This window comes from Lithobates pipiens, unplaced genomic scaffold (assembly GCF_037356315.1).
Source record: "Lithobates pipiens isolate NorthernLeopardFrog02 unplaced genomic scaffold, aLitPip1_a1.2 Scaffold_8, whole genome shotgun sequence".
Taxonomy (NCBI): domain Eukaryota; kingdom Metazoa; phylum Chordata; class Amphibia; order Anura; family Ranidae; genus Lithobates; species Lithobates pipiens.
Genome location: NW_027507903.1, coordinates 591,981,028 through 592,001,039, shown reverse-complemented (window position 1 = coordinate 592,001,039; position 20,012 = coordinate 591,981,028). Strand labels below are relative to the sequence as shown.

General features: G+C 44.6%; 1 protein-coding gene across 1 annotated transcript in view; it reads right to left on the bottom strand.

Annotated features, from left to right (window-relative positions):
• LOC143961240 (A.superbus venom factor 1-like) overlaps positions 1-20,012 on the bottom strand; it is a 187,617-nt gene that overhangs the window by 74,802 nt on the left and 92,803 nt on the right. The window contains exons 15-18 of the mRNA XM_077470475.1: positions 19,359-19,488; positions 16,254-16,325; positions 8,628-8,739; positions 2,119-2,204 (exon numbers count right to left, since the gene is read on the bottom strand). Coding sequence (XP_077326601.1) covers positions 2,119-2,204; positions 8,628-8,739; positions 16,254-16,325; positions 19,359-19,488 — 400 coding nt within the window. The remainder of the gene's footprint in view (positions 1-2,118; positions 2,205-8,627; positions 8,740-16,253; positions 16,326-19,358; positions 19,489-20,012) is intronic.

Here is a 20,012-nt window from a genome sequence, read left to right as displayed (position 1 = left end):
CTTGCGTCTCTCAACTTTCTCTTCCCAATATCCCACAGATTCTCTATGGGGTTCAGGTCAGGAGAGTTGGCAGGCCAATTGAGCACAGTAATACCATGGTCAATAAACCATTTACCAGTGGTTTTGGCACTGTGAGCAGGTGCCAGGTCGTGCTGAAAAATGAAATCTTCATCTCCATAAAGCTTTTCAGCAGATGGAAGCATGAAGTGCTCCAAAATCTCCTGATAGCTAGCTGCATTGACCCTGCCCTTGATAAAACACAGAGGACCAACACCAGCAGCTGACATGGCACCCCAGACCATCACTGACTGTGGGTACTTGACACTGGACCTCAGGCATTTTGGCATTTCCCTCTCCCCAGTCTTCCTCCAGACTCTGGCACCTTGATTTCCGAATGACATGCAAAATTTGCTTTCATCCGAAAAAAGTACTTTGGACCACTGAGCAACAGTCCAGTGCTGCTTCTCTGTAGCCCAGGTCAGGCACTTCTGCCGCTGTTTCTGGTTCAAAAGTGGCTTGACCTGGGGAATGCGGCACCTGTAGCCCATTTCCTGCACACGCCTGTTCACGGTGGCTCTGGATGTTTCTACTCCAGACTCAGTCCACTGCTTCCGCAGGTCCTCCAAGGTCTGGAATCGGTCCTTCTCCACAATCTTCTTCAGGGTCCGGTCACCTCTTCTCGTTGTGCAGCGTTTTCTGCCACACTTTTTCCTTCCCACAGACTTCCCACTGAGGTGCCTTGATACAGCACTCTGGGAACAGCCTATTCGTTCAGAAATTTCTTTCTGTGTCTTACCCTCTTGCTTGAGGGTGTCAATGATGGCCTTCTGGACAGCAGTCAGGTCGGCAGTCTTACCCATGATTGCGGTTTTGAGTAATGAACCAGGCTGGGAGTTTTTAAAAGCCTCAGGAATCTTTTGCAGGTGTTTAGAGTTAATTAGTTGATTCAGATGAATAGGTTAATTAGAGAACCTTTTCATGATATGCTAATTTTTTGAGATAGGAATTTTGGGTTTTCATGAGCTGTATGCCAAAATCATCAATATTAAAACAAGAAAAGGCTTGAACTACTTCAGTTGTGTGTAATGAATCTAAAATATATGAAAGTCTAATGTTTATCAGTACATTACAGAAAATAATGAACTTTATCACAATATGCTAATTTTTTGAGAAGGACCTGTACATAAGGTAATAACATCTCTATCCTAAATGACACCCATCCTATACGAGGAAACACCTTCCCCTCCTAAATCACATCCATCCTACATAAGGAAACATAAGGAAATAATATTCCTATCCTAAATCACATCAGTCTTACATGGGGGAAACACCATATTGTCCTATATCATCCCCATCCTACATGAGGAAACACCCTACTGTGAGTGCTGATTGGATGCTGGTTTTCCAGCATGACTGTTCAACAGAAGCTGGTTGTGAGAACAGACAGCTGTGCACACAGTCCGAAAGTCAGCCAGTTTCAGCTGAACTGGTTGATTTATGTCCCGTGTGTACTGGGCTTTACATGAGGAAACACCATCCCATCCTAATTCACGCCCATACTATATGAGGAAACACCATCCCATCCTAATTCACGCCCATCCTACATGAAGAAACACCTTTCCATCCTAATTCACACCTATACTTCATTAGGAAACAACAACCCATCCTAATTCATACCCATACTATATGAGGAAACACCATCCCATCCTACTTCATACCCATACTATATGAGGAAACATCATCTCATCCTAATTCATACCCATACTACATTAGGAAACACCATCCCATCCTAATTCATACCCATACTATATGAGGAAACACCATCTCATCCTAATTCATACCCATACTATATGAGGAAACACCATCTCATCCTAATTCATACCCATACTATATGAGGAAACATCATCTCATCCTAATTTACACCCATCCTACATGAGGAAACATTATCCCATGCATTGTAAGTCCCCTTACCTATTCACTAAGCACAGATAAAAGTAAGCAAAGTCTGAAATAAAAATATGGAGTATATGAAATAAAAACATTTTCAACATTATTTTTAAAAAATGTATGTCTAAAAATAGTGCTAATATGTAATTTTTCTGGGATATAAAAGCTTACCATTGTCTTCAGAAAAGCTCACAGCCAAAACCTCCCATGTAGTGATTGTATCTCTCAGAATAACGTTGAGCTTTTTGGATGAAATCCTGTTTTAGAAGTAAAGCTTGATTAGGATATTACTTTTTGCAACTCTGTTTTTATTATTTATTTTCATCATATTATTTTCATCATATTATTATTTATGTGTTTTTTTCCCCTTACAAATGGGAAATATAGCAGACTGCAGTTTAAAATATGGGTAAATCCTAATGTATCACTTTTATTATGTAGCACTACCCCTGTAGGAGTCGCTGGTATCTGGGTCTCCACTGCTACACAGCCAGTCACACAGCATTTTCTTAATTTACTTAAACCAGAAAAAAGGGTCCTTGGCTTTTTTTTTTTTTGTTTTATTAAGGGATGATAACTTGGATGGGTTAGGGAAGTATGGGATGCCCAATTTGTAAACGTCCAGAACATAGAACAAACAGGGAACAGCTTCCTCCCTATTTACAAAGAATCCTCTTCTGCCTTCCTTCTACACAAACTTAGTTCCTCTTTGCACAGCACCTGCTGATCACTCCAGATGGAATTAATAGTCTCTTGGTTAATTCAGAAACAGCCCATTGCAGGCTGAGAACCTTTTCGGATAAAGTAGCACATGTGGAGTGAACAGCATCTCCTTCAGCTTCCCTGTAGATAGTTAGATACTGAATCCAGTTCTACAACTGTAGAAAATGCTAGCTCGACTGGCTGCTACCAGCCAACCTGGCTGCTTGCTTCCCCCAGTCCTCCCGACTGGCACACACATGGAGATTTCCTAGGGAAAGGTTGATAAAGACTTGGCACACCATTTTCTTCAAGACAGCACTGTTAGCCCTTGTACACAGGGTCGGACATTCCGACGAAAAAAGTCTGATCAGACCGTGTTGTCGGATAATCCGACCGTGTGTGTGCAATTCATCTGACTTTTTCCGTCGGAATGTCCGACCAACAAAGTTTGAGAGCTGGATATAAAAAATTTCCGACAACATGATCCGATCGGACTTTGTCCGATCATTTGTAGAGAGACAAAGTGGCACGCATGATCAGATCAAACTCCTAGACCAAAGCTATTGGCTACTAGCCTGAACGTAGTCCCGTCGTAATTAAAGAACGTCATCACGTTACGAACGATCAGATTTTCTGACAACTTTGTCCGACCGTGTGTATGCAACACCAGTTTCGGCCAAAATCCGTCGGACAAAATCTGACGTGTGTACAAGGGCTTTCAGCTAACTGTCTCTCCACTTGTCTTGTCCCTGCACTGGGCTGATGTACTCACTGTCTCTGCTTGCTCTCTCCTACAGCCTCTCCGACTTGAATCCCTACAACTGCCTCCTGTGGTGGGATCCTTCCAGGCCAAACTCCTGAGCTCAAGGTAAAACCCCTCCACAGGAGGGATTCCTCAAGAGCCACCGGCAGCCTCTCCTCAGCACTGTGTCTCCATTTTCCACCTGACTCTTCTGCTGGCATGGCCAATTCCTATTTATGGGCTTCTCAGTCCCCTGTCAGGCCCACTCCTGAGGATTGGCTGAGAGCCCACAAATATTCAAGGTAGCCCCTCCTAGCCTCCGCCCACTATCTTCCAGAATGTTCTCCAACATTCTAGAAGTGGGGAGGCACCAGAGAGCTGCCAGGGTGAGTCATCCAGCCCTGGCCTCTAATAACCCTGATGCAGATTCAGTGACTCAGATTTATGCCTTATGCTTTTACCTACTCTCACAACTAGTAGCACACTCTAGAGCAGTGATGGTGAACCTTGGCACCCCAGATGTTTTGGAACTACTTTTCCCATGATGCTCATACACTCTGCAATGTTGGAGAACATCCCATTCATGCTATTCTAATTCTACTATCACTGATGTGCAAGCTGCTGACTCAGGACAAGCATGCAGGCAGTCAGAACTTCCAAACTGCATGTATGCTCCCGGTAGTAGTAGAGCTTACTATGTAGCAAGGTCTCTGGCCTTGTCCAGTCTAATGAGAATTTTCAAGGCCAGAGATAGCTGACATCCTTCTGTATGTAACAGGTTGTGAGGCATAGTGGGTGCAAAGATGGTGAAAGTCATTGGGGGCAAGACACTTCTTGAATGTAAAAGAGGTTTTATTTCTCTTAACAGTCCTTTTTGTATTTTTGGGGGAAAGAGGGTTAGGGCTAGGACACAATTAATTAGTTGTAGATTCAATTGGCAGACTCCGACGCTTCAATAGGAGGACAGCCGTGCCGAGAAAGGCCCCAGCAAGGTGCCACATCTGCACATGCAGGAATGCTGTCTCCTATGGCAACGGTCTTTAACAGTTCCTAACTCAAACGTAACCATTCCTTCAGCTTCACAACTGCCTCTTGCAGTTCTTCAACACTGAGCTCCCAGGCTCTCACTAGACCCTCTGATTTACTCATTCTGAATCCCTTGAGCTCCTCCAATCTTTGCAGTGGTATCTCCCTCAAGCGTCACCCACACTTCCCTGCTGGGTTCCTAGCTTGGCACTACAGATACTTCTCAAGCTTCACCCTTGCTGACCGACTCAGTCCCTGGCTTGACACACAAGGCTGCTCTGCAAGCATCACCTCCGCTGGTTGGGTTCCTGACTTGATCACTGCCTGAAGTTTCCTGATTCTCCACCATGCTCATCCGGTGAGAATTCTGCTCCGGTACTTGCTTCAGTTACTCACTGTGGTCCCTAGGAATAAGGTGGCTGGTCACTTTGTGGCAACAGCTTCCCTTCTACCTCCAACCACTGACAGGTTCTCCGGCCAGCAGAACCATCACTTCTGGTTGGACTGCAAGCCACAGGCCCAGCCCTGCGCTGCTCTCTAGCTTCTGGATACTCCCCTAGCAACAAGATGTGCCAGGAATAGGCCCAATTTCTGGCCTAGCAGCCTGGCCAATACGACACATGTCCACTCAGACAGCTGTCCAGGTGGCACAGAACATAGATCACCTAACTCCACCCAAATATATCGGTTCTCCCAGCAGGCCAAGAGATTCAAGAAAACCCCTGCACATTAGCTGAGATACCCCACATACCCATAACCTGACCTTGGGTTACCCTTCTCATATCTAGTACCACCAAGTACCAGGCCACCTAGTGGTAGAAGAGAAAAGTGAAACAAGGCCAAACTTAGGGAAGACAGGGACATCCAGGAACAGTCCAAGCAGATTTGTTCACATTTTTTGTACTCAATGCATTATATTTGGAGGAGCAATGTTGTCACCCTAGAAAAGGAAATGTGTTAGACTCCATTCTCCTTTTCTCCATATCGCACATGCATGGGATAAGGATGGGGTGGACAGGAGGTCTACTAACTGATAACACTATAGCTCAGGCAGAGTACACAGAATGTTAAAAGCTCACTGGAGTTTTGACAAGATCCATAGGTATTCTTGCACAAATCAAAAGGGTAATGGGCGATATTTACTAAATCTGGTGCAGATGTGCATGGTAGCCAATCAGCTTCTAACTTCAGCTTGTTCAGTTAAAGTGATTGTAAAGTCTTGTTTTTTTTTTTTCAATAAAATTAATAAACATGTTATACTTACCTGCTCTGTAAAGTTGGTTTTGCACAGAGCAGCCCGGATCCTCTTCTTCTCGGTTCTCTCTTTACTGACCCTGGCCCCTCCCTCCTGTTGAGAGCCCCCACAGCAAGCAGCTTTCTATGGTGGCACCCGAGCCAAGTTGCAGGTCCGTGTGTACAATAAGACACAGAGTTGCCATTCTCCCCCACCCCCTCTCTCTCCCGATTGGCTAACTGACTTTGATTGACAGCCATGGGAGTCAATGAAGAGAGAGACACGGACGGCCGAAGGAATCATGGACATCGCTGGACAGAGTATTAGGGGGTTGAGGGAGGCTGCTACACACAGAAGGCTTTTTATCTTAATGCATAGAACGCATTAAGATAAAAAAAACTTGCCTTTACAACTCCTTTAGGCCGGGTTCACACTGGTACGACAAACGCTCCGACATTGAGAGCTCATGTCGCATGATGTGTGAAAATCAATGTTTCCCTATGGGAGCCATCTTAACTGGTCCGACACAAGTTGGTCTGACTTTGAAAATGCTCCTTGGTCCGACTTTAATCCTACTTCAGAAAATTGAATATCACTGAAGTTGGATCAAAGTCGGATCGCTGTCTTGACTAATCCGACTTTGGCATGCGACTTGTGCTCTGATGATCTTAAAGGGGAACGCCACACCAATTTTTTTTTTAAAACGGCCCTTTGGTCTGGTATGGATTTTAAGGGGAACCACCACGCTGAAAAAATGGTGTTGGGTCCCCCGTCATCTCTTGCGATCTCTTCTCCCCTCTCTGGGTCTTCTCCACTGTCTGCTGTCTTCTTCCTCTGCTGGATCTTCTCCGCTATCTTCTCGCTCTTTTTCTGGGTCTTCTCCCTCTGTTCTTTCCGATGTTGACTCTGTCCCGCTCTAATGCTGGGTGCGTGGGTTGCCACTACTTATATTGGCATGGGGCGGGGTCACCGTGTGACGTTATCCAGAGGCCCCATCCCTTACAATGCCACCGCCTGGGGCATAAACGGCGGTGACCCTGCCCCATGCCAATATAAGTAGTTGCACATCCCGCGCCCGGCATTAGAGCGGGAGAGAGAGTCAAGTCAACATCGGAAGAAGAAAAGAGGTAGATGACAGCGGAGCAGACCCAGCAAAAGAGCGTGAAGATAGCGGAGAAGACCCAGCAGAAGACAGCAGACAGAGGGAGAAGAACCAGAGAGGGCTAGAAGAGACAGAAGACGTCAGCAGAGGAGACAGAAGAGTCAGAGAGGGAAGAAGAGATTGGAAGAGACAGCTGCGCTGCTAAATAAATTACTTTAAAAACATGTGTAATGTGTTTTATTTTTGACACTTTTTTTTAGGTGAATTGGTAGGGGTATAATGTACTCCATACTCATTCACATAGGGTGGGGGGGCCAGGATCTGGGGGCCCCCTTGTTAAAGGGGGCTTCCAGATTCCGATAAGCCCCCCACTCGCAGACCCCGACAACCAAAAGCCAGGTTTGTTGGGAAGAGGCCCTTGTCCTCATCAACATGGGGACAAGGTGCTTTGGGGTGGGGTGCAGGGCCTCCCATACCCCAAAGCACCCACCCCCCATGTTGAGGGCATGTGGCCTGGTACAGTTTGGGGGGTGCACGCCCGTCCCCACCCCCTTACCTGACCTGCCAGGCTGTGTGCTCGGATAAGGGTCTGGTATGAATTTTAAAATCCATACCAGACCAAAGGGCCTGGTATGCTCTTGTTTTTTTTTTTTCTTAACGTTGTGCGTGGAGTTCCCCCCTAAAGATTCATACCAGACACAGTGCCTGGTATTGTCGGGGATCAAAGTCGGATCCCTGTTCATTGAAGTCGAACACATATCGGACTTCAAGTCGCAGGGCAAAGTCGGATCCAAAGTGGTACGACTGTTGTGTCATACTAGTGTGAACCCAGCCTTAAGCTTTGACAATCAAACCTGGAAGCTGGTTTCTGTGCAGAGCTGCACCAAATTTTGCACTCTGCAGTTGTAGTAAATAACCCCCTATGTATAACAAAATACTTGGAACATTAGACCAAAAGGGACTAAATAAGAGAACTTTGTTGTCAAGGTTTATATCCTTTAACAACTACACAATTTTAACACCCATTCACACCTAAACACTCTTTGCTCCTAAGCCTACAGACAACAATGCTCAGCAGTAAGAATCCCATTCTATTCACATCTCTGTGCTCTGACACTTGAAGCACATGTGCACATGGTGTTGCACATTTTTGGCCCCATAGATTTTAATGGAAGTGCTCACAGGTGTTTTTGCACAATGGTGCCCTAAATAACTGTCCTACTCTTTTCTCCTCCTCCTCTCCTCCCACCCAAAAGCTTGCATACATGTGCCCAAATGCTTGCAGAGCACAAACAAGGACCATAAAGACATGGATGAGTGAGTTTGGGGTGGAGGAACTTGACTGGCCTGCACAGAGTCCTGACCTCAACTCAATAGAACAACTTTAGGATGAATTAGAGCAGAGACTGGCCTTCTTGTCCACATAAGTGCCTGACCTCACAAATGCGTTTCTGGAAGAATGGTCAAACGTACCCATAGACACACTTCTAAACCGTGTGGACAGCTTTCCCAGAAGAGTTGAACCTGTTATAGCTGCAAAGGGTAGGCCAACTCAATATTGAACCCTACAGACTAAGACTGGGGTGTCATTAAATTTCATGTGCCTGTAAAGGCAGGCGTCCCAATACTTTTAGTAATAGTGTACATCATGAGGGAGAGTCTACACACACTCCTGACTACTACAGCAGCCAGCGCAGTATGTGTATATCGGACAAAGCCAAATATCCACTGTCAAGTGGAAGCAATCGGGCGGCCGTACGGCGAATAATAGCGCTACACATGTTATATAGCACAGCAGAAAATGCAAATGCAAGTTAATGCTTTAAAAAGTACATACAACCATCAGTCTTTTCCTTGCAAAAACCTTCACTCACCCGTTATAATCTGGTCTTTCATTCATTATCTCTATCTTCCACAGCCAGCTTTCTGGTAAATATGATCTGAGGTATATGTCAAACTCATCAATATATTCAAAGTCCTCATCACCTGAAGAAAATAAAATTATTGCATCATTATTATTAGATTAAAACAATTGGTGGGTGATCATGGACACCACATCCCACATAATGAAAGTGTATCAAAAATTACACATTCATTATAAGTGGGACTTTACAGGTACCAATTACATATATAGTCCTACTTATAGAAAATAAAGTGTTATTTTATGATTATTTTTATTGTTATTTTGTATTATAAGTAATGAACGACCCAACTGTCTGGTGCTAGCTCTAGAAATATAGTATCTACAATGAGTCTACTTGGGGCAGTATCTCCAACATACTTTATTTTATTCTTTATTTATCAAAAGGCAAAAACAGCCAAAGAGAGATAAGTGACTGTATCACTGGATACTTACATTTTTGCCACATTCCAAATAGGTTCTAGTAGCAAGGTATATATGCAATGATAATAAGTCTCAAAAACAAAAAAGAAAGCCATTTGGAGCGAGTTAGTGTTCACACAAGAGGGTTTATATGTGTATCTCTTATGGCATTAGAGCCAGCATTCCCTCCGACTGCATGACTGTATTTGCCTTTTGGATGGGGAAAAGTAATATAATAGGCAGAAGAAGGCCTACAAAGGTCTTATCTGATGGGGTGTTAGGAAAAGGGATATAAAGTCCTGTTTAGATCAGGTATGTACAGCATAGGTGTGTGAGTATAAGGGTATGGGAGGTGGTCTGGGGCCTGGTAAAATCTAGGGATATTCCCGACGTTGAAGAGCAGAGGGAAGGGTAAGGAAAAGGAAACCGATGCGCTCCTAACCCCAGCGGTGTGCATCTGCAACCTAGCCTCAGGTTAAAAGGGGTCTTCCAGATTCCAATAAGCCCCCCACCCACATACCCCGACAACCAACTGACAGGGTTGTCGAGAAGAGGCCCTTGTCCCCATCAACATGAGGGCAAGGTGCTTTGAGATGGGGGGGCTCAGGGCCCCCCTGCCCCAAAGCACTCACCCCCATGTTGAGGGCATGTGGCCTTATATGGTTCGGGGGGGGTGTGTGCTCGCTCGTCCCCACTGCCTTTCCTGACCTGCTGGGCTGCGTGCTTGGATAAGGGTCTGGTATGGATTTGGGGGGGGCCCACGCCATGTTTCTTGGCATGGGAGTTCCCCTTATAATTCATACCATACCAAAGGGCTTGGTATGGTCCTGGTGGGGGAACCCATGGCGTTTTTTTTTTTTTTACATCTGGCTGGGGTTCCCCTTCAAGATCATCAGAGCACAAGTCGCCTCCCAAAGTCGCATCAGTTAGGACCGCAATCCAACTTTGATCCGACTTCAGTGATATTCAATGGGCTGAAGTAGGATCAAAGTCAGACCAAAGTAGTGCAGGGAGCATTTTCAAAGTCGGACCGACTTTTTCCCATCCTCAGAGGGAAACATTGATTTTCACACATCATGCGACATGAGCTCCCAATGACAGAGCTTTTGTTGTACCAGTGTGAACCCGGCCTAGGGAGCAAAGCTAAATTTTAGACAGCAAATTCCTAATTAACAAGAATTCAGCTACAAGTGCACAATTCTGGATAAAATGAGAATCACAATTTTTTTGCCTAGAATAAAAATCACGATTCTCTCACAGCTCTCTGCAAAACGTCATCTTTCACATTATACAAAAAAAATTGGGCTAACTTTACTGTTTAGTTCTTTTTTAATTCATTGAAGTATATTTTTTCCCCAAAAATTGCACTTGAAAGACCACTGCGCCAAAAAAAGTGTGATCTAAAATATTACAATGACCGCCATTTTATTCTCTAGGGTCTCTGCTATATATATATATATATATATATATATATATATATAATGTTTGGGGGTTCTAAGTAATTTGCTAGCAAAAAATATGGATTTTAAATTGTAGGCAACAAGTGTAAGCAAATTGGACACTTTTGACACATTTTTTGGACCACTGACAAATTATATAGCGATCAGTGTTCTAAAAATGCACGATTACTGTATAAATGTCACTGGCAGGGAAGGGGTTAACACTAGGGGGCGATCACGGGGTTAACTGTGTTCCCTCACTGTGTTCTAACTTTAGGGGGGATGGGACTGTCAAGAAGGAGAGAGAGGTTGGTGTTCATACTTAGTATGAACACACAATCTGTCTCCTCTCCCCTGAGAGAATGGGGATCTGTGTGTTTACACACACAGATCCCGGTTCTCACTCTGTCATGAGCGATCGCGAGTGCCCAGCGGTCACTTGGCTCCAGGCACAGGCTGCGAGTACGCCTCTAGTGGCCAAAAGGCGAAGCAACATAAGGTAACGCTGTTTCGTCCAGCCGTACCTTTCTGCCACAATGAAACTGCGGTGGCTGATCGGCAACCAGTTAATGCGACTTTTTACACTCTATGCCTTTGGCATTGGCATTGAAGTTGTATCAAAGTCACACCAAAGCAGTGCAGGAACCTTCTATAAAGTCGGAGCGACTTGTGTCAGATCAGTTAAAGACAACTCTCATAGGGAAACGTTTTTATTTGACATATCATGTAACTTGTGCTCTCACAAGTTGGATCCCATGTAGGGTTGCTTTTCTTCAAGCCAAACCCAAACACTTAAGCGGCACGCGTGAAATGTAGTACAAATAGATGTAAAACCTGTATAACTTTTGTAAAAATGATGCTGCACCAAAACGCATGATACTTTGTTACCATATGTTTCACCCAGAAGAAAGAGGTGTGGTTGTGTCATTAAGACTTAATGGCACCACTGCACTTCTGCAAAAAGGCTGTATGTTTTTATGCATTTTAGGAATACACAAAACTTTGTGCACATTCCTGCAACCCACAGATGTCTACCCAGAGCAGGGGTAATGAATTCAAATTTAAGGAGGTCCAATCACTAAAAATTTCTTCCAGCTGAGGTCCAAATTGCTCTCTATTAAACCACAAAAGTAGGCCAATCACATCCATATTTCAAAATAAAATCACATTACATAAGGTATCCCCATCAGAGTCCCCCCTTACATCTGGTGACCCCATCAGAGTTCTCCCTTGCATCTGGTGTCCCCATCAGAGTTCTCCCTTGCATCTGGTGTCCCCATCAGAGTTCCCCCTTATACCAGGTGTCCCAATCAGTGTTCTCCCTTACATCAGTTGTCCTCATCAAAGTTCCCCCTTGCATCTGGTGTCCCCATCAGACTTCTCCCTTGCATCTAGTGTCCCCATCAGAGTTCCTCCTTACATCTGGTGCCCCAAACAGAGTTCCTCCTTGCATCTGGTGTCCTCATAAGAGTTCCCCCTTACATCTGGTGTCCCCATCAGAGGGGGCGATCAAGGGTCTCCCTCAGCCAAGGGTGGAGGCAGATCAGTGGCAGATAGGACTTCAAGTTCTTACCCACCTTGTACCATAATGACCCTGAAACCAAGCGACACATTCACCCCCTTGTGCAATCCCCCCATGCCCCCTTCTACTCTCCTTGTACAGCTACCCTGTCCCTCCTGCAGCTTATTCTACTTCCCCCATTCCCTCACCGCTTCCCCCTCCCCTTCATCTTGTGCACCCTTTGATAGTCATCCACCTTGTTCTCCTCTCCTACTTCATCTTGTGCAGCCCCCCTCCCCCAAACATGTGGACTCCCCTCATCTTGTGCAGCTTCCCTTCCCTCCATACTTTGTGCGTCCCTGCGCAGATGATAACAAATGTGTTTGGCCACCGTTTCCCGGGACAGGGAGATGGAAGAGGTCGCACTGCCTGCACACTATGGTGCCTGTCTTCAGGCTGTTCTAGCACAGCTGGCACTGGAGGCTGGCAGGAGTTAGGGGGTGGAGCTGAGGTGGACCGGGCAGGGAAAACTCCACGTGTGGGCAAAGCGTCATTGGTTGCTAGGACACTGGTCATGAGTGAGCACATCATGTGAGCGGTGGGGTGGGGGGCAGCAGAGGCCCAGCAGGAGAGAAGGCAGAGGGACACAGAGGCACAGCTGAGAGAAATCCACAGACAAAACCGTACTGTCCGGGTCAATCCCATACGGGTGGCAACCCTGATCTCATGTCACACCGCTGTGAACTGGGTATTAGTCTTTAAGTGGTTAAACTAGCCTCATTTGCAGACTGAATTTCCACCCTTTGATCTCTAAAAGAGCAGATTGTTTCTTTTTATCTCTTTCAGTTGCTGCTTTTTGACAACTGTGAGCAGGGAACTACCCTGTACTAGTGTCCAGCAGACAGTTGATTATAAAAGAACGTTACTTAAAGAACAGGAAAAGAGGTGGGACGAGAGAACCATACCAGGCCACATGCCCTCAACATGAGGAGGGTGCTTTGGGGTCTGACCCCAAAGCACCTTGTCCCCATGTTGATGGGGACAGGGGCCTCATCCCCATAACCCTTTCCCGGTGGTTGTGGGGGTATGCGGGTGGGGGGTTTATTGGAATCTGGATGCCCCCTTTAACAAGGGGACCCCCAGATCCTGGCCTCCCCCTGTGTAAACTGGTAATGGGCTACCCAATTGTACTCCTACCATTTCACCAAAAAATTGTCAAAATGGCAAAAAAAGACAAGAGACAGCTTGGGACAAGTCCTTTATTAAAAAATAAAAATGTCCCACAATGTAAGTTCATGCTGTCCGATAGACCAAAAAAGAAAAAAAAAAGTGCCAACCGATCCACCTCCATGGGAGGCTCCCGGCGAGCAATGTAACCGGGTGACCCAACCCCCTCTGATGCCACGGGGGGTTCCTTGTATCATAAGAGGGGGCAGGGTCTCCCAGTGACATAAACGGGTGACCTTGCCCCCTCTCACGACACAGGGTAGCCATGGGGAAGCCCCTTAGTGTCAGAGGGGGTGGGGTCAACCAGTTACGTCACCGGGTGGCCCTGCCCTCAGTTATATAAGAACTGTCACAGCAAAGACACTTCACTCGGTGGGAGCCTCCCATGGCAGATCGGTTGTGGCTTTTTTTTTTTCAGTTCGTCGGGCGGCGAGAACTTACATCGAGGACATTTTTTTATTTTTTAATAAAGGACTTGTCCCAAGCTGTGTCTTGTCCTTTTTACCATTTTGACAATTTTTTGGTGAAATGGTAGGAGTACGATTGGGTAGCCCATTACCAATTCACATAGGGGGGAGGCCAGGATCTGGGGGTCCCCTTGATAAAGGGGGCTTCCAGAATCTGATAAACTCCCCCCCCCGCCCCCATACCCCCACAACCACCGGGCAAGGGTTGTGGGGATGAGGCCCTTGTCCCCATCAACATGGGGACAAGGTGCTTTTAGGCCAGACCATCACTCCGTACCCTTGGTCGTTGTGCACTTTTGCAACATGACAATTATGTAAAACACACATCTAAAGCCACTGTTGGGTTTCTGAAGAAGAACAGGCTGAAATCGATTCAGTGGCCAAGTACTGTATGTCTCCTGATCTGAACCCAGTCGAACACCTAAGGGGAATTCTGAAGAGACAAGTTGAGCATCACTCTCCACATCATTCTTAAAGAATGGAAAAGGATAAATGTTGCAATATTTTGCCAGCTTGTTCATTCTATGCCTTGAAGACTTGGTGCTGTCCTTACAAATCATGGTGGTCATACAAAATACTAGACAGAGTAGTTTTTGTTGTCGGGTGTATTCATTTTTTTTTCAACTAATTTGAGTAAAACTGAAAATTTTATAATCTAACTTATATTATTAACCTTTCTTTCATGTAACGAGCTAAAAAATGTTCTATAAAACTAAGTTTTGTCAACATTTTGGAAATTGTTCCTTGAGACATTGATTAAAATGTTACTTTTCAAAAGTGGTGTACTCATTTATGCTGAGCATTGAATGTACAGTATCTCACAAAAGTGAGTACACCCCTCAGATTTTTGAAAATATTTTATTATATTTTTTCATGTGACAACACTGAAGAAATGACACTTTGCTACAATGTAAAGTAGTGAGTGTACAGCTTGTATAACAGTGTAAATTTGCTGTCCCCTCAAAATAACTCAACACACAGCCATTAATGTCTAAACCACTGGCAACAAAAGTGAGCACACCAAAAGTATGTGAAAATGTACAAATTGGGCCCAATTAGCTATTTTCTCTCCCCGCTGTCATGTGACTGGTTAGTATTACAAGGTCTCAGGCGTGAATGGGGAGCAGGTGTGTTAAATTTGGTGTTATCGCCCTCACTTTCTCATTCTGGTCACTGGAAGTTCAACATGGCACCTCATGGCAAAGAACTCTCTGAGGATCTAAAAAAAAGAATCTTTGCTCTACATAAAGATGGCCCAGGCTATAGGAAGTCTGCCAAGACCCTGAAGCTGAGCTTCAGCACAGTAACCAAGACCATACAGTGGTTTAATAGGACAGGTTCCACTCAGAACAGGCCTCACCATGGTTGACCAAAGAAGTTGAGTGCACATGCTCAGCTTCCCATCCAGAGGTTATCTTTGATAAATAGACGTATGCGTGCTGCCAATATTGCTGTAGAGGTTGAAGGGGTGGGGGGTCAGACTGTCAGTGCTCAGACCATACACCGCACACTGCATCAAATTGGTCTGCATGGCTGTCATCCCCGAAGGAGGCCTTTTCTAAAGCTGATGCACAAGAAAGCCTGCAAATAGTTTGCTGAAGACAAGCAGACTAAGGACATGGATTACTGGACCCATGTCCTTTGTTTGGATGAGACCAAGATAAGACTTATTTGGTTCAGATGGTGTCAAGCATGTGTTGCGGCAACCAGGTGAGGCATACAGAGACAAGTGTGTCTTGCCTACAGTCCAGCATGTTGGTGGAAGTGTCATGGTTGGGGGCTGCATGACTGCTGTCAGCACTGGAGAGCTACAGTTCATTGAGGGAATCATGAATGCCAACATGTACTGTGACATACTGAAGTAGAGCATGATCCCCTCTCTTCAGAGACTGGGTCGCAGGGCAGTATTCCAACATGATAACGACCCCAAACACACCTCCAAGACAACCACTGCCTTGTTAAAGAAGCTGAGGGTAAAGGTGATGGACTGGCCAAGAATGTCTCCAGACCTAACCCCACAGATGAGGATGCATCTGTAGGGGATTCACAAATGGAAGATGGAGGAGCTCTCTAACATCCACCAGCTTCGTGATGTCATCATGGAGGAGTGGGAGAGGACTCCAGTGGCAACCTGTGAAGCTCTGGTGAACTCCATGCCCAAGAGGGTTAAGACAATGATGTAAAATAATGGTGGCTACACAAAATATCGACACTTTGGGCCCAATTTGGACATTTTCACTTAGGGGTGTATTTACTTTTGTTACCAGCAGTTTAGACATGAATGGCTGTGTGTTGAGTTATTTTCAAGGTCCATCAAATTTAAACTGTTATACAAGCTGTATACTTGTTACTTTACATTGCAGCAAAGTGGAATTTCCTCAGTGTTGTCACATGAAAAGATATAATAAAATATTTACAGAAATGTGAGGAGTGTATTCACTTTTGTGAGATACTGTATATGTGTGTGTGTGTTCTCAATCATTAACCCAAAGATATCATATGAAAATGTTATGCATTGTAGATTTCCGTAATTACAGATTTACCGTTATCATTCTGTATTTGAAATAATGATGCTGTGTCACGTTTGCGTTTTAGTTTTACTTGACAAAAAGATTCTGTGGAGAAAAAAAACAAACAAGTAAAAGGTTAAAAGTACACTCCATCAAAAAAATAGACAGACATGTGTCTCATACTAAGACTGATCTTCAAATTCTTGTATTGCTGGTACTCTGGCTAGCTGCAATTCTCTTATACAGTCTTTACAAATCTGGTAGCCAGGAGACCCCAGCTCCCCATCTACACCCATTTAAAAGGAGTAGCTTGTATCTTAACCTCCCTGGCGGTATGATTATTTCAGATTTTAGGTGCTAAAAGAGGTACAATTATTTTGCATGATAATTTGACGTTTTATATTGTAGTCCTGTAATTCTTAGGAATAACTTACTTAAATCTGTCCAAACCACAGTCTAGCAGACATCCCGGGTATGATAAAGTTTGAAAAATGAAATCATAAATTATAATATAATAAATAACTATAAATAATTATATCAAATAATAATATAACAATAATAACAAATATTCAATAATGTAATCAAATCAAAAACACTGAAATTTGCTCAGTTGCAGAATTGTCGCTGTCATTACTTTTCAGTATTTGATGATGGATCTCCCCACAAATCGCTATCGCTCAATTCTGTGAGTGATTATAATTTATTATCGCTGTTTTCTAGCTGGTCTAAAATCATTTTTGATGTAAAGGGACAGTTTTGGTTGCTATAGGCAATCTCCAGTTTCCAGGCATAAATAACAGTTTTTATAATATAAAACTACATGCAGGGCACTGGAGAAACCACTAGGGACAAAGGGGATGTGAAATTATTATATACAGCAATGTAATCTGTAAGATTACATTATACTGTATGTAATGTGTGTGTTTCACTTTTTGAATTTGGCGCCGATCTCCATCCCTGTTCGTCGCAATGCTCGCAGGGATCGGAGATCGACTCTGTGATGAATTGAGCGGGGGATGAGCCCCTCGTACAGCGGGGGGACATTGCAGGATCCAAGGGAGAAGGTAAATAAACCTCCTCCTGCATTCAGCGACGCGGTCCCGAGTCTGGCTCCGGGTTAGCACTTTTGGTATAAAACTTCCACCCCGAGCCAGACTCGGGAATACCGCCAGGGGGGTTAAACAACTTGTCCAATCTAATTTCATATAGTAAATTGCATGTGTAATGATTAGGGATGAGTTTCAAGTTTGGGAGTTCAACGTGAACCCAACATGTTTGTAGTGCTGTGAACTGGCAAACAGACTGGCCATATTTGACCAGAAGTCTGTCATTTAGTGGCAGTAGCACTACCTTCACCAAATAACATGAAACACCCCAGACAGCTTCAATTTGTAAGGAATTTGGTCATTGACAAAATATGGCAATGACCATTTTTGGCCAAAGCCCACACTCAGTATCTCTGCTGGCTCCTTAACATACAGAAGTTGGCGGGGATCTGTCATTTGTAACAGGAGTAGTGACATATGAGGATCGTTGGTCATGGCAGGTCATCGTTGCAGCAGGTCAATGGCACACATCATGACTGATATGGATCTACATTGCTGGACAACATGATCAATGTTTAGTGAAGGTCTTTTTTCCTTTTGTGCGAGTGGTTTTGTTTACTATATACATTCTTTTTTTGAGGGAGTACCCAGCACTGGGGGGAAATATGGCAGCCCATTTATTGTAAAGAGACGATCAAGAATCTGATAAGTTTTCCCAGCAGTCCTTCACATGGGGATGGGGCCCTTGTCCCTGTCAACATAGGAACAAAGTGCCTTGCAAGGGGGGAGGCTTTACAACTTGGAAGGTACCCTGTGCATGTTGAAGGCATGTGGTGCTTGGAATGGTTCCGGTATGGGGGGGGGGGGGCACTTGCTTCCCTTCCATTCCTGGCCAGGCAGGTTGCATGGCCCTTTTAAGAGAAAAAAAAAACATGGGGTCCATCTACAAATTCATAAAAGCCCTTAACCCAGGCATGTAGTCTGGCTGGCCAGATAAGGGGGGCAGCAAGCCCCTCCCGGACCTTACCAGTGCATGAATAACTGCACTTTTGCTCATTACTTTCACTAATTTCATAAATGACTGTGCCATGTCCTCCAAGGAATGACAGAGAAATCCTCTTGCCAGCACCCTGGGTTGGATGTGCTTGCATTCATCAAACTAAAGGGAGCCGTTTGGAGACCAGAGACCTGCTTTGTATTGAGCCAAATGAGCAGAATAGTGGCGTAACTAGAACCTTCAGTACCCTGATGCAAGAAACCATGAAGTGCCTCCCTGACCCTTCTCACTGATCTTGGGGCTCTTTATTCCCATTGTGGAACCCTTTATTGAGGTCCTGCAGTGGGCCAACTTCCTGCCATCTTGGGGTCCCTCAACGGTGGTGGAAAGCCAGAGCTCAATCGGAAGTGCGACCTTTGCAACTCTAGTAGCCATTGGTGTCAGTAGATTTTTATTTTGTTGTTTTATTTTGCTTTTTTTTACCATTTTATTTATTTTACATTTTTATATTTTTTGCATTTTTTTATGGCCCTCATTGGGGGGCTTTGGTGAAACTGACCCCTGATGTCTCACCTTTGAGACAAAGAAAGGGACTGAGGACAGATTCAGTGGTCATTAGGACATGGAAGGGGCCGGTAAACATCCTGACATGAGCTGGGAGGGGAAAACCCACCAGCACTGCACAGGGTGGGGGGGGGCAGAGAAGCACATATGAGCCAAGTGGAGCAGGACAGTGATAGGGAGGTGGCAGAAGCAGCATGTGGAGGAACTGATGCTCTCCTTTTCCCTCCTGCAGCTGCTGAATGTCTGCAGGAGGGAGAAGAGGAGAAGCGGGCATTCCGACGCTACACAGAGATATCAGTTCCTCTACATGCTGCCGCTCCCCCTGCCCCGCCCTCCTATCTAGGCATACAGGGGGGCTGCACGGGCCCATGGACCATGGGGCCAAGTCATTATGGTGACCTCTGCGACCACTCTATGTAAGCCCCTGGGATATACTCAGAGCCAGAAGGCTGAAGGCAATGTTACTACAAGCAGGACTTCTCTTTAGATACTGTATAATTTGTTTTTTGAACATAATCAAATGATCTTCACCTGATCTCTGAGGGGTGGAACCATGGAAACTGTTTTCTAGGGCCAGTCCAGCATTGTAGAAGACTCCTGCAGCATCAGCACCACCTCCCGCAGTGCAGCCAGTGTCATATCTCTCCACTAAGTCCCATACCTCATAGGGAAGAGACAGAATACATTTTTATCAACATCGGGATGTGTATCATCATAATCTAAATTAACAAGTTTCTCACTATTGTTCTTATCATTATACCATTACTATCGTTTTCATAATAATTATTCTCCACAGCTTTCTCATTTTCATAGACATCTTTTTTACCATCCTCGTAATTTTTTTTATCACCATTAGGATCCTATTTATGATCCATATCATCCATATCATGAACACACTCATCTCCATCATCATACTCCTTTAACCAACCTTGATATACATCATATTGCCAAAAGTATTGGGACACCTGTCTTTATACGCACATGAACGTTAATGGCATCCCAGTCTAAGGCCCCATACACACTATTCGATTTTCTGCAGTTTTTTTGTCTTCAGATTAACCAAAAACATATAATATGAGGTCAAATCTTAAGTGTTTCAATTTGTATGCAATCAGGCAGGCCTTTGCACTGCGTAATTTTGGTAAATCTGAAGACAAAAATCTGCAGAAAATTAAATAGTATATA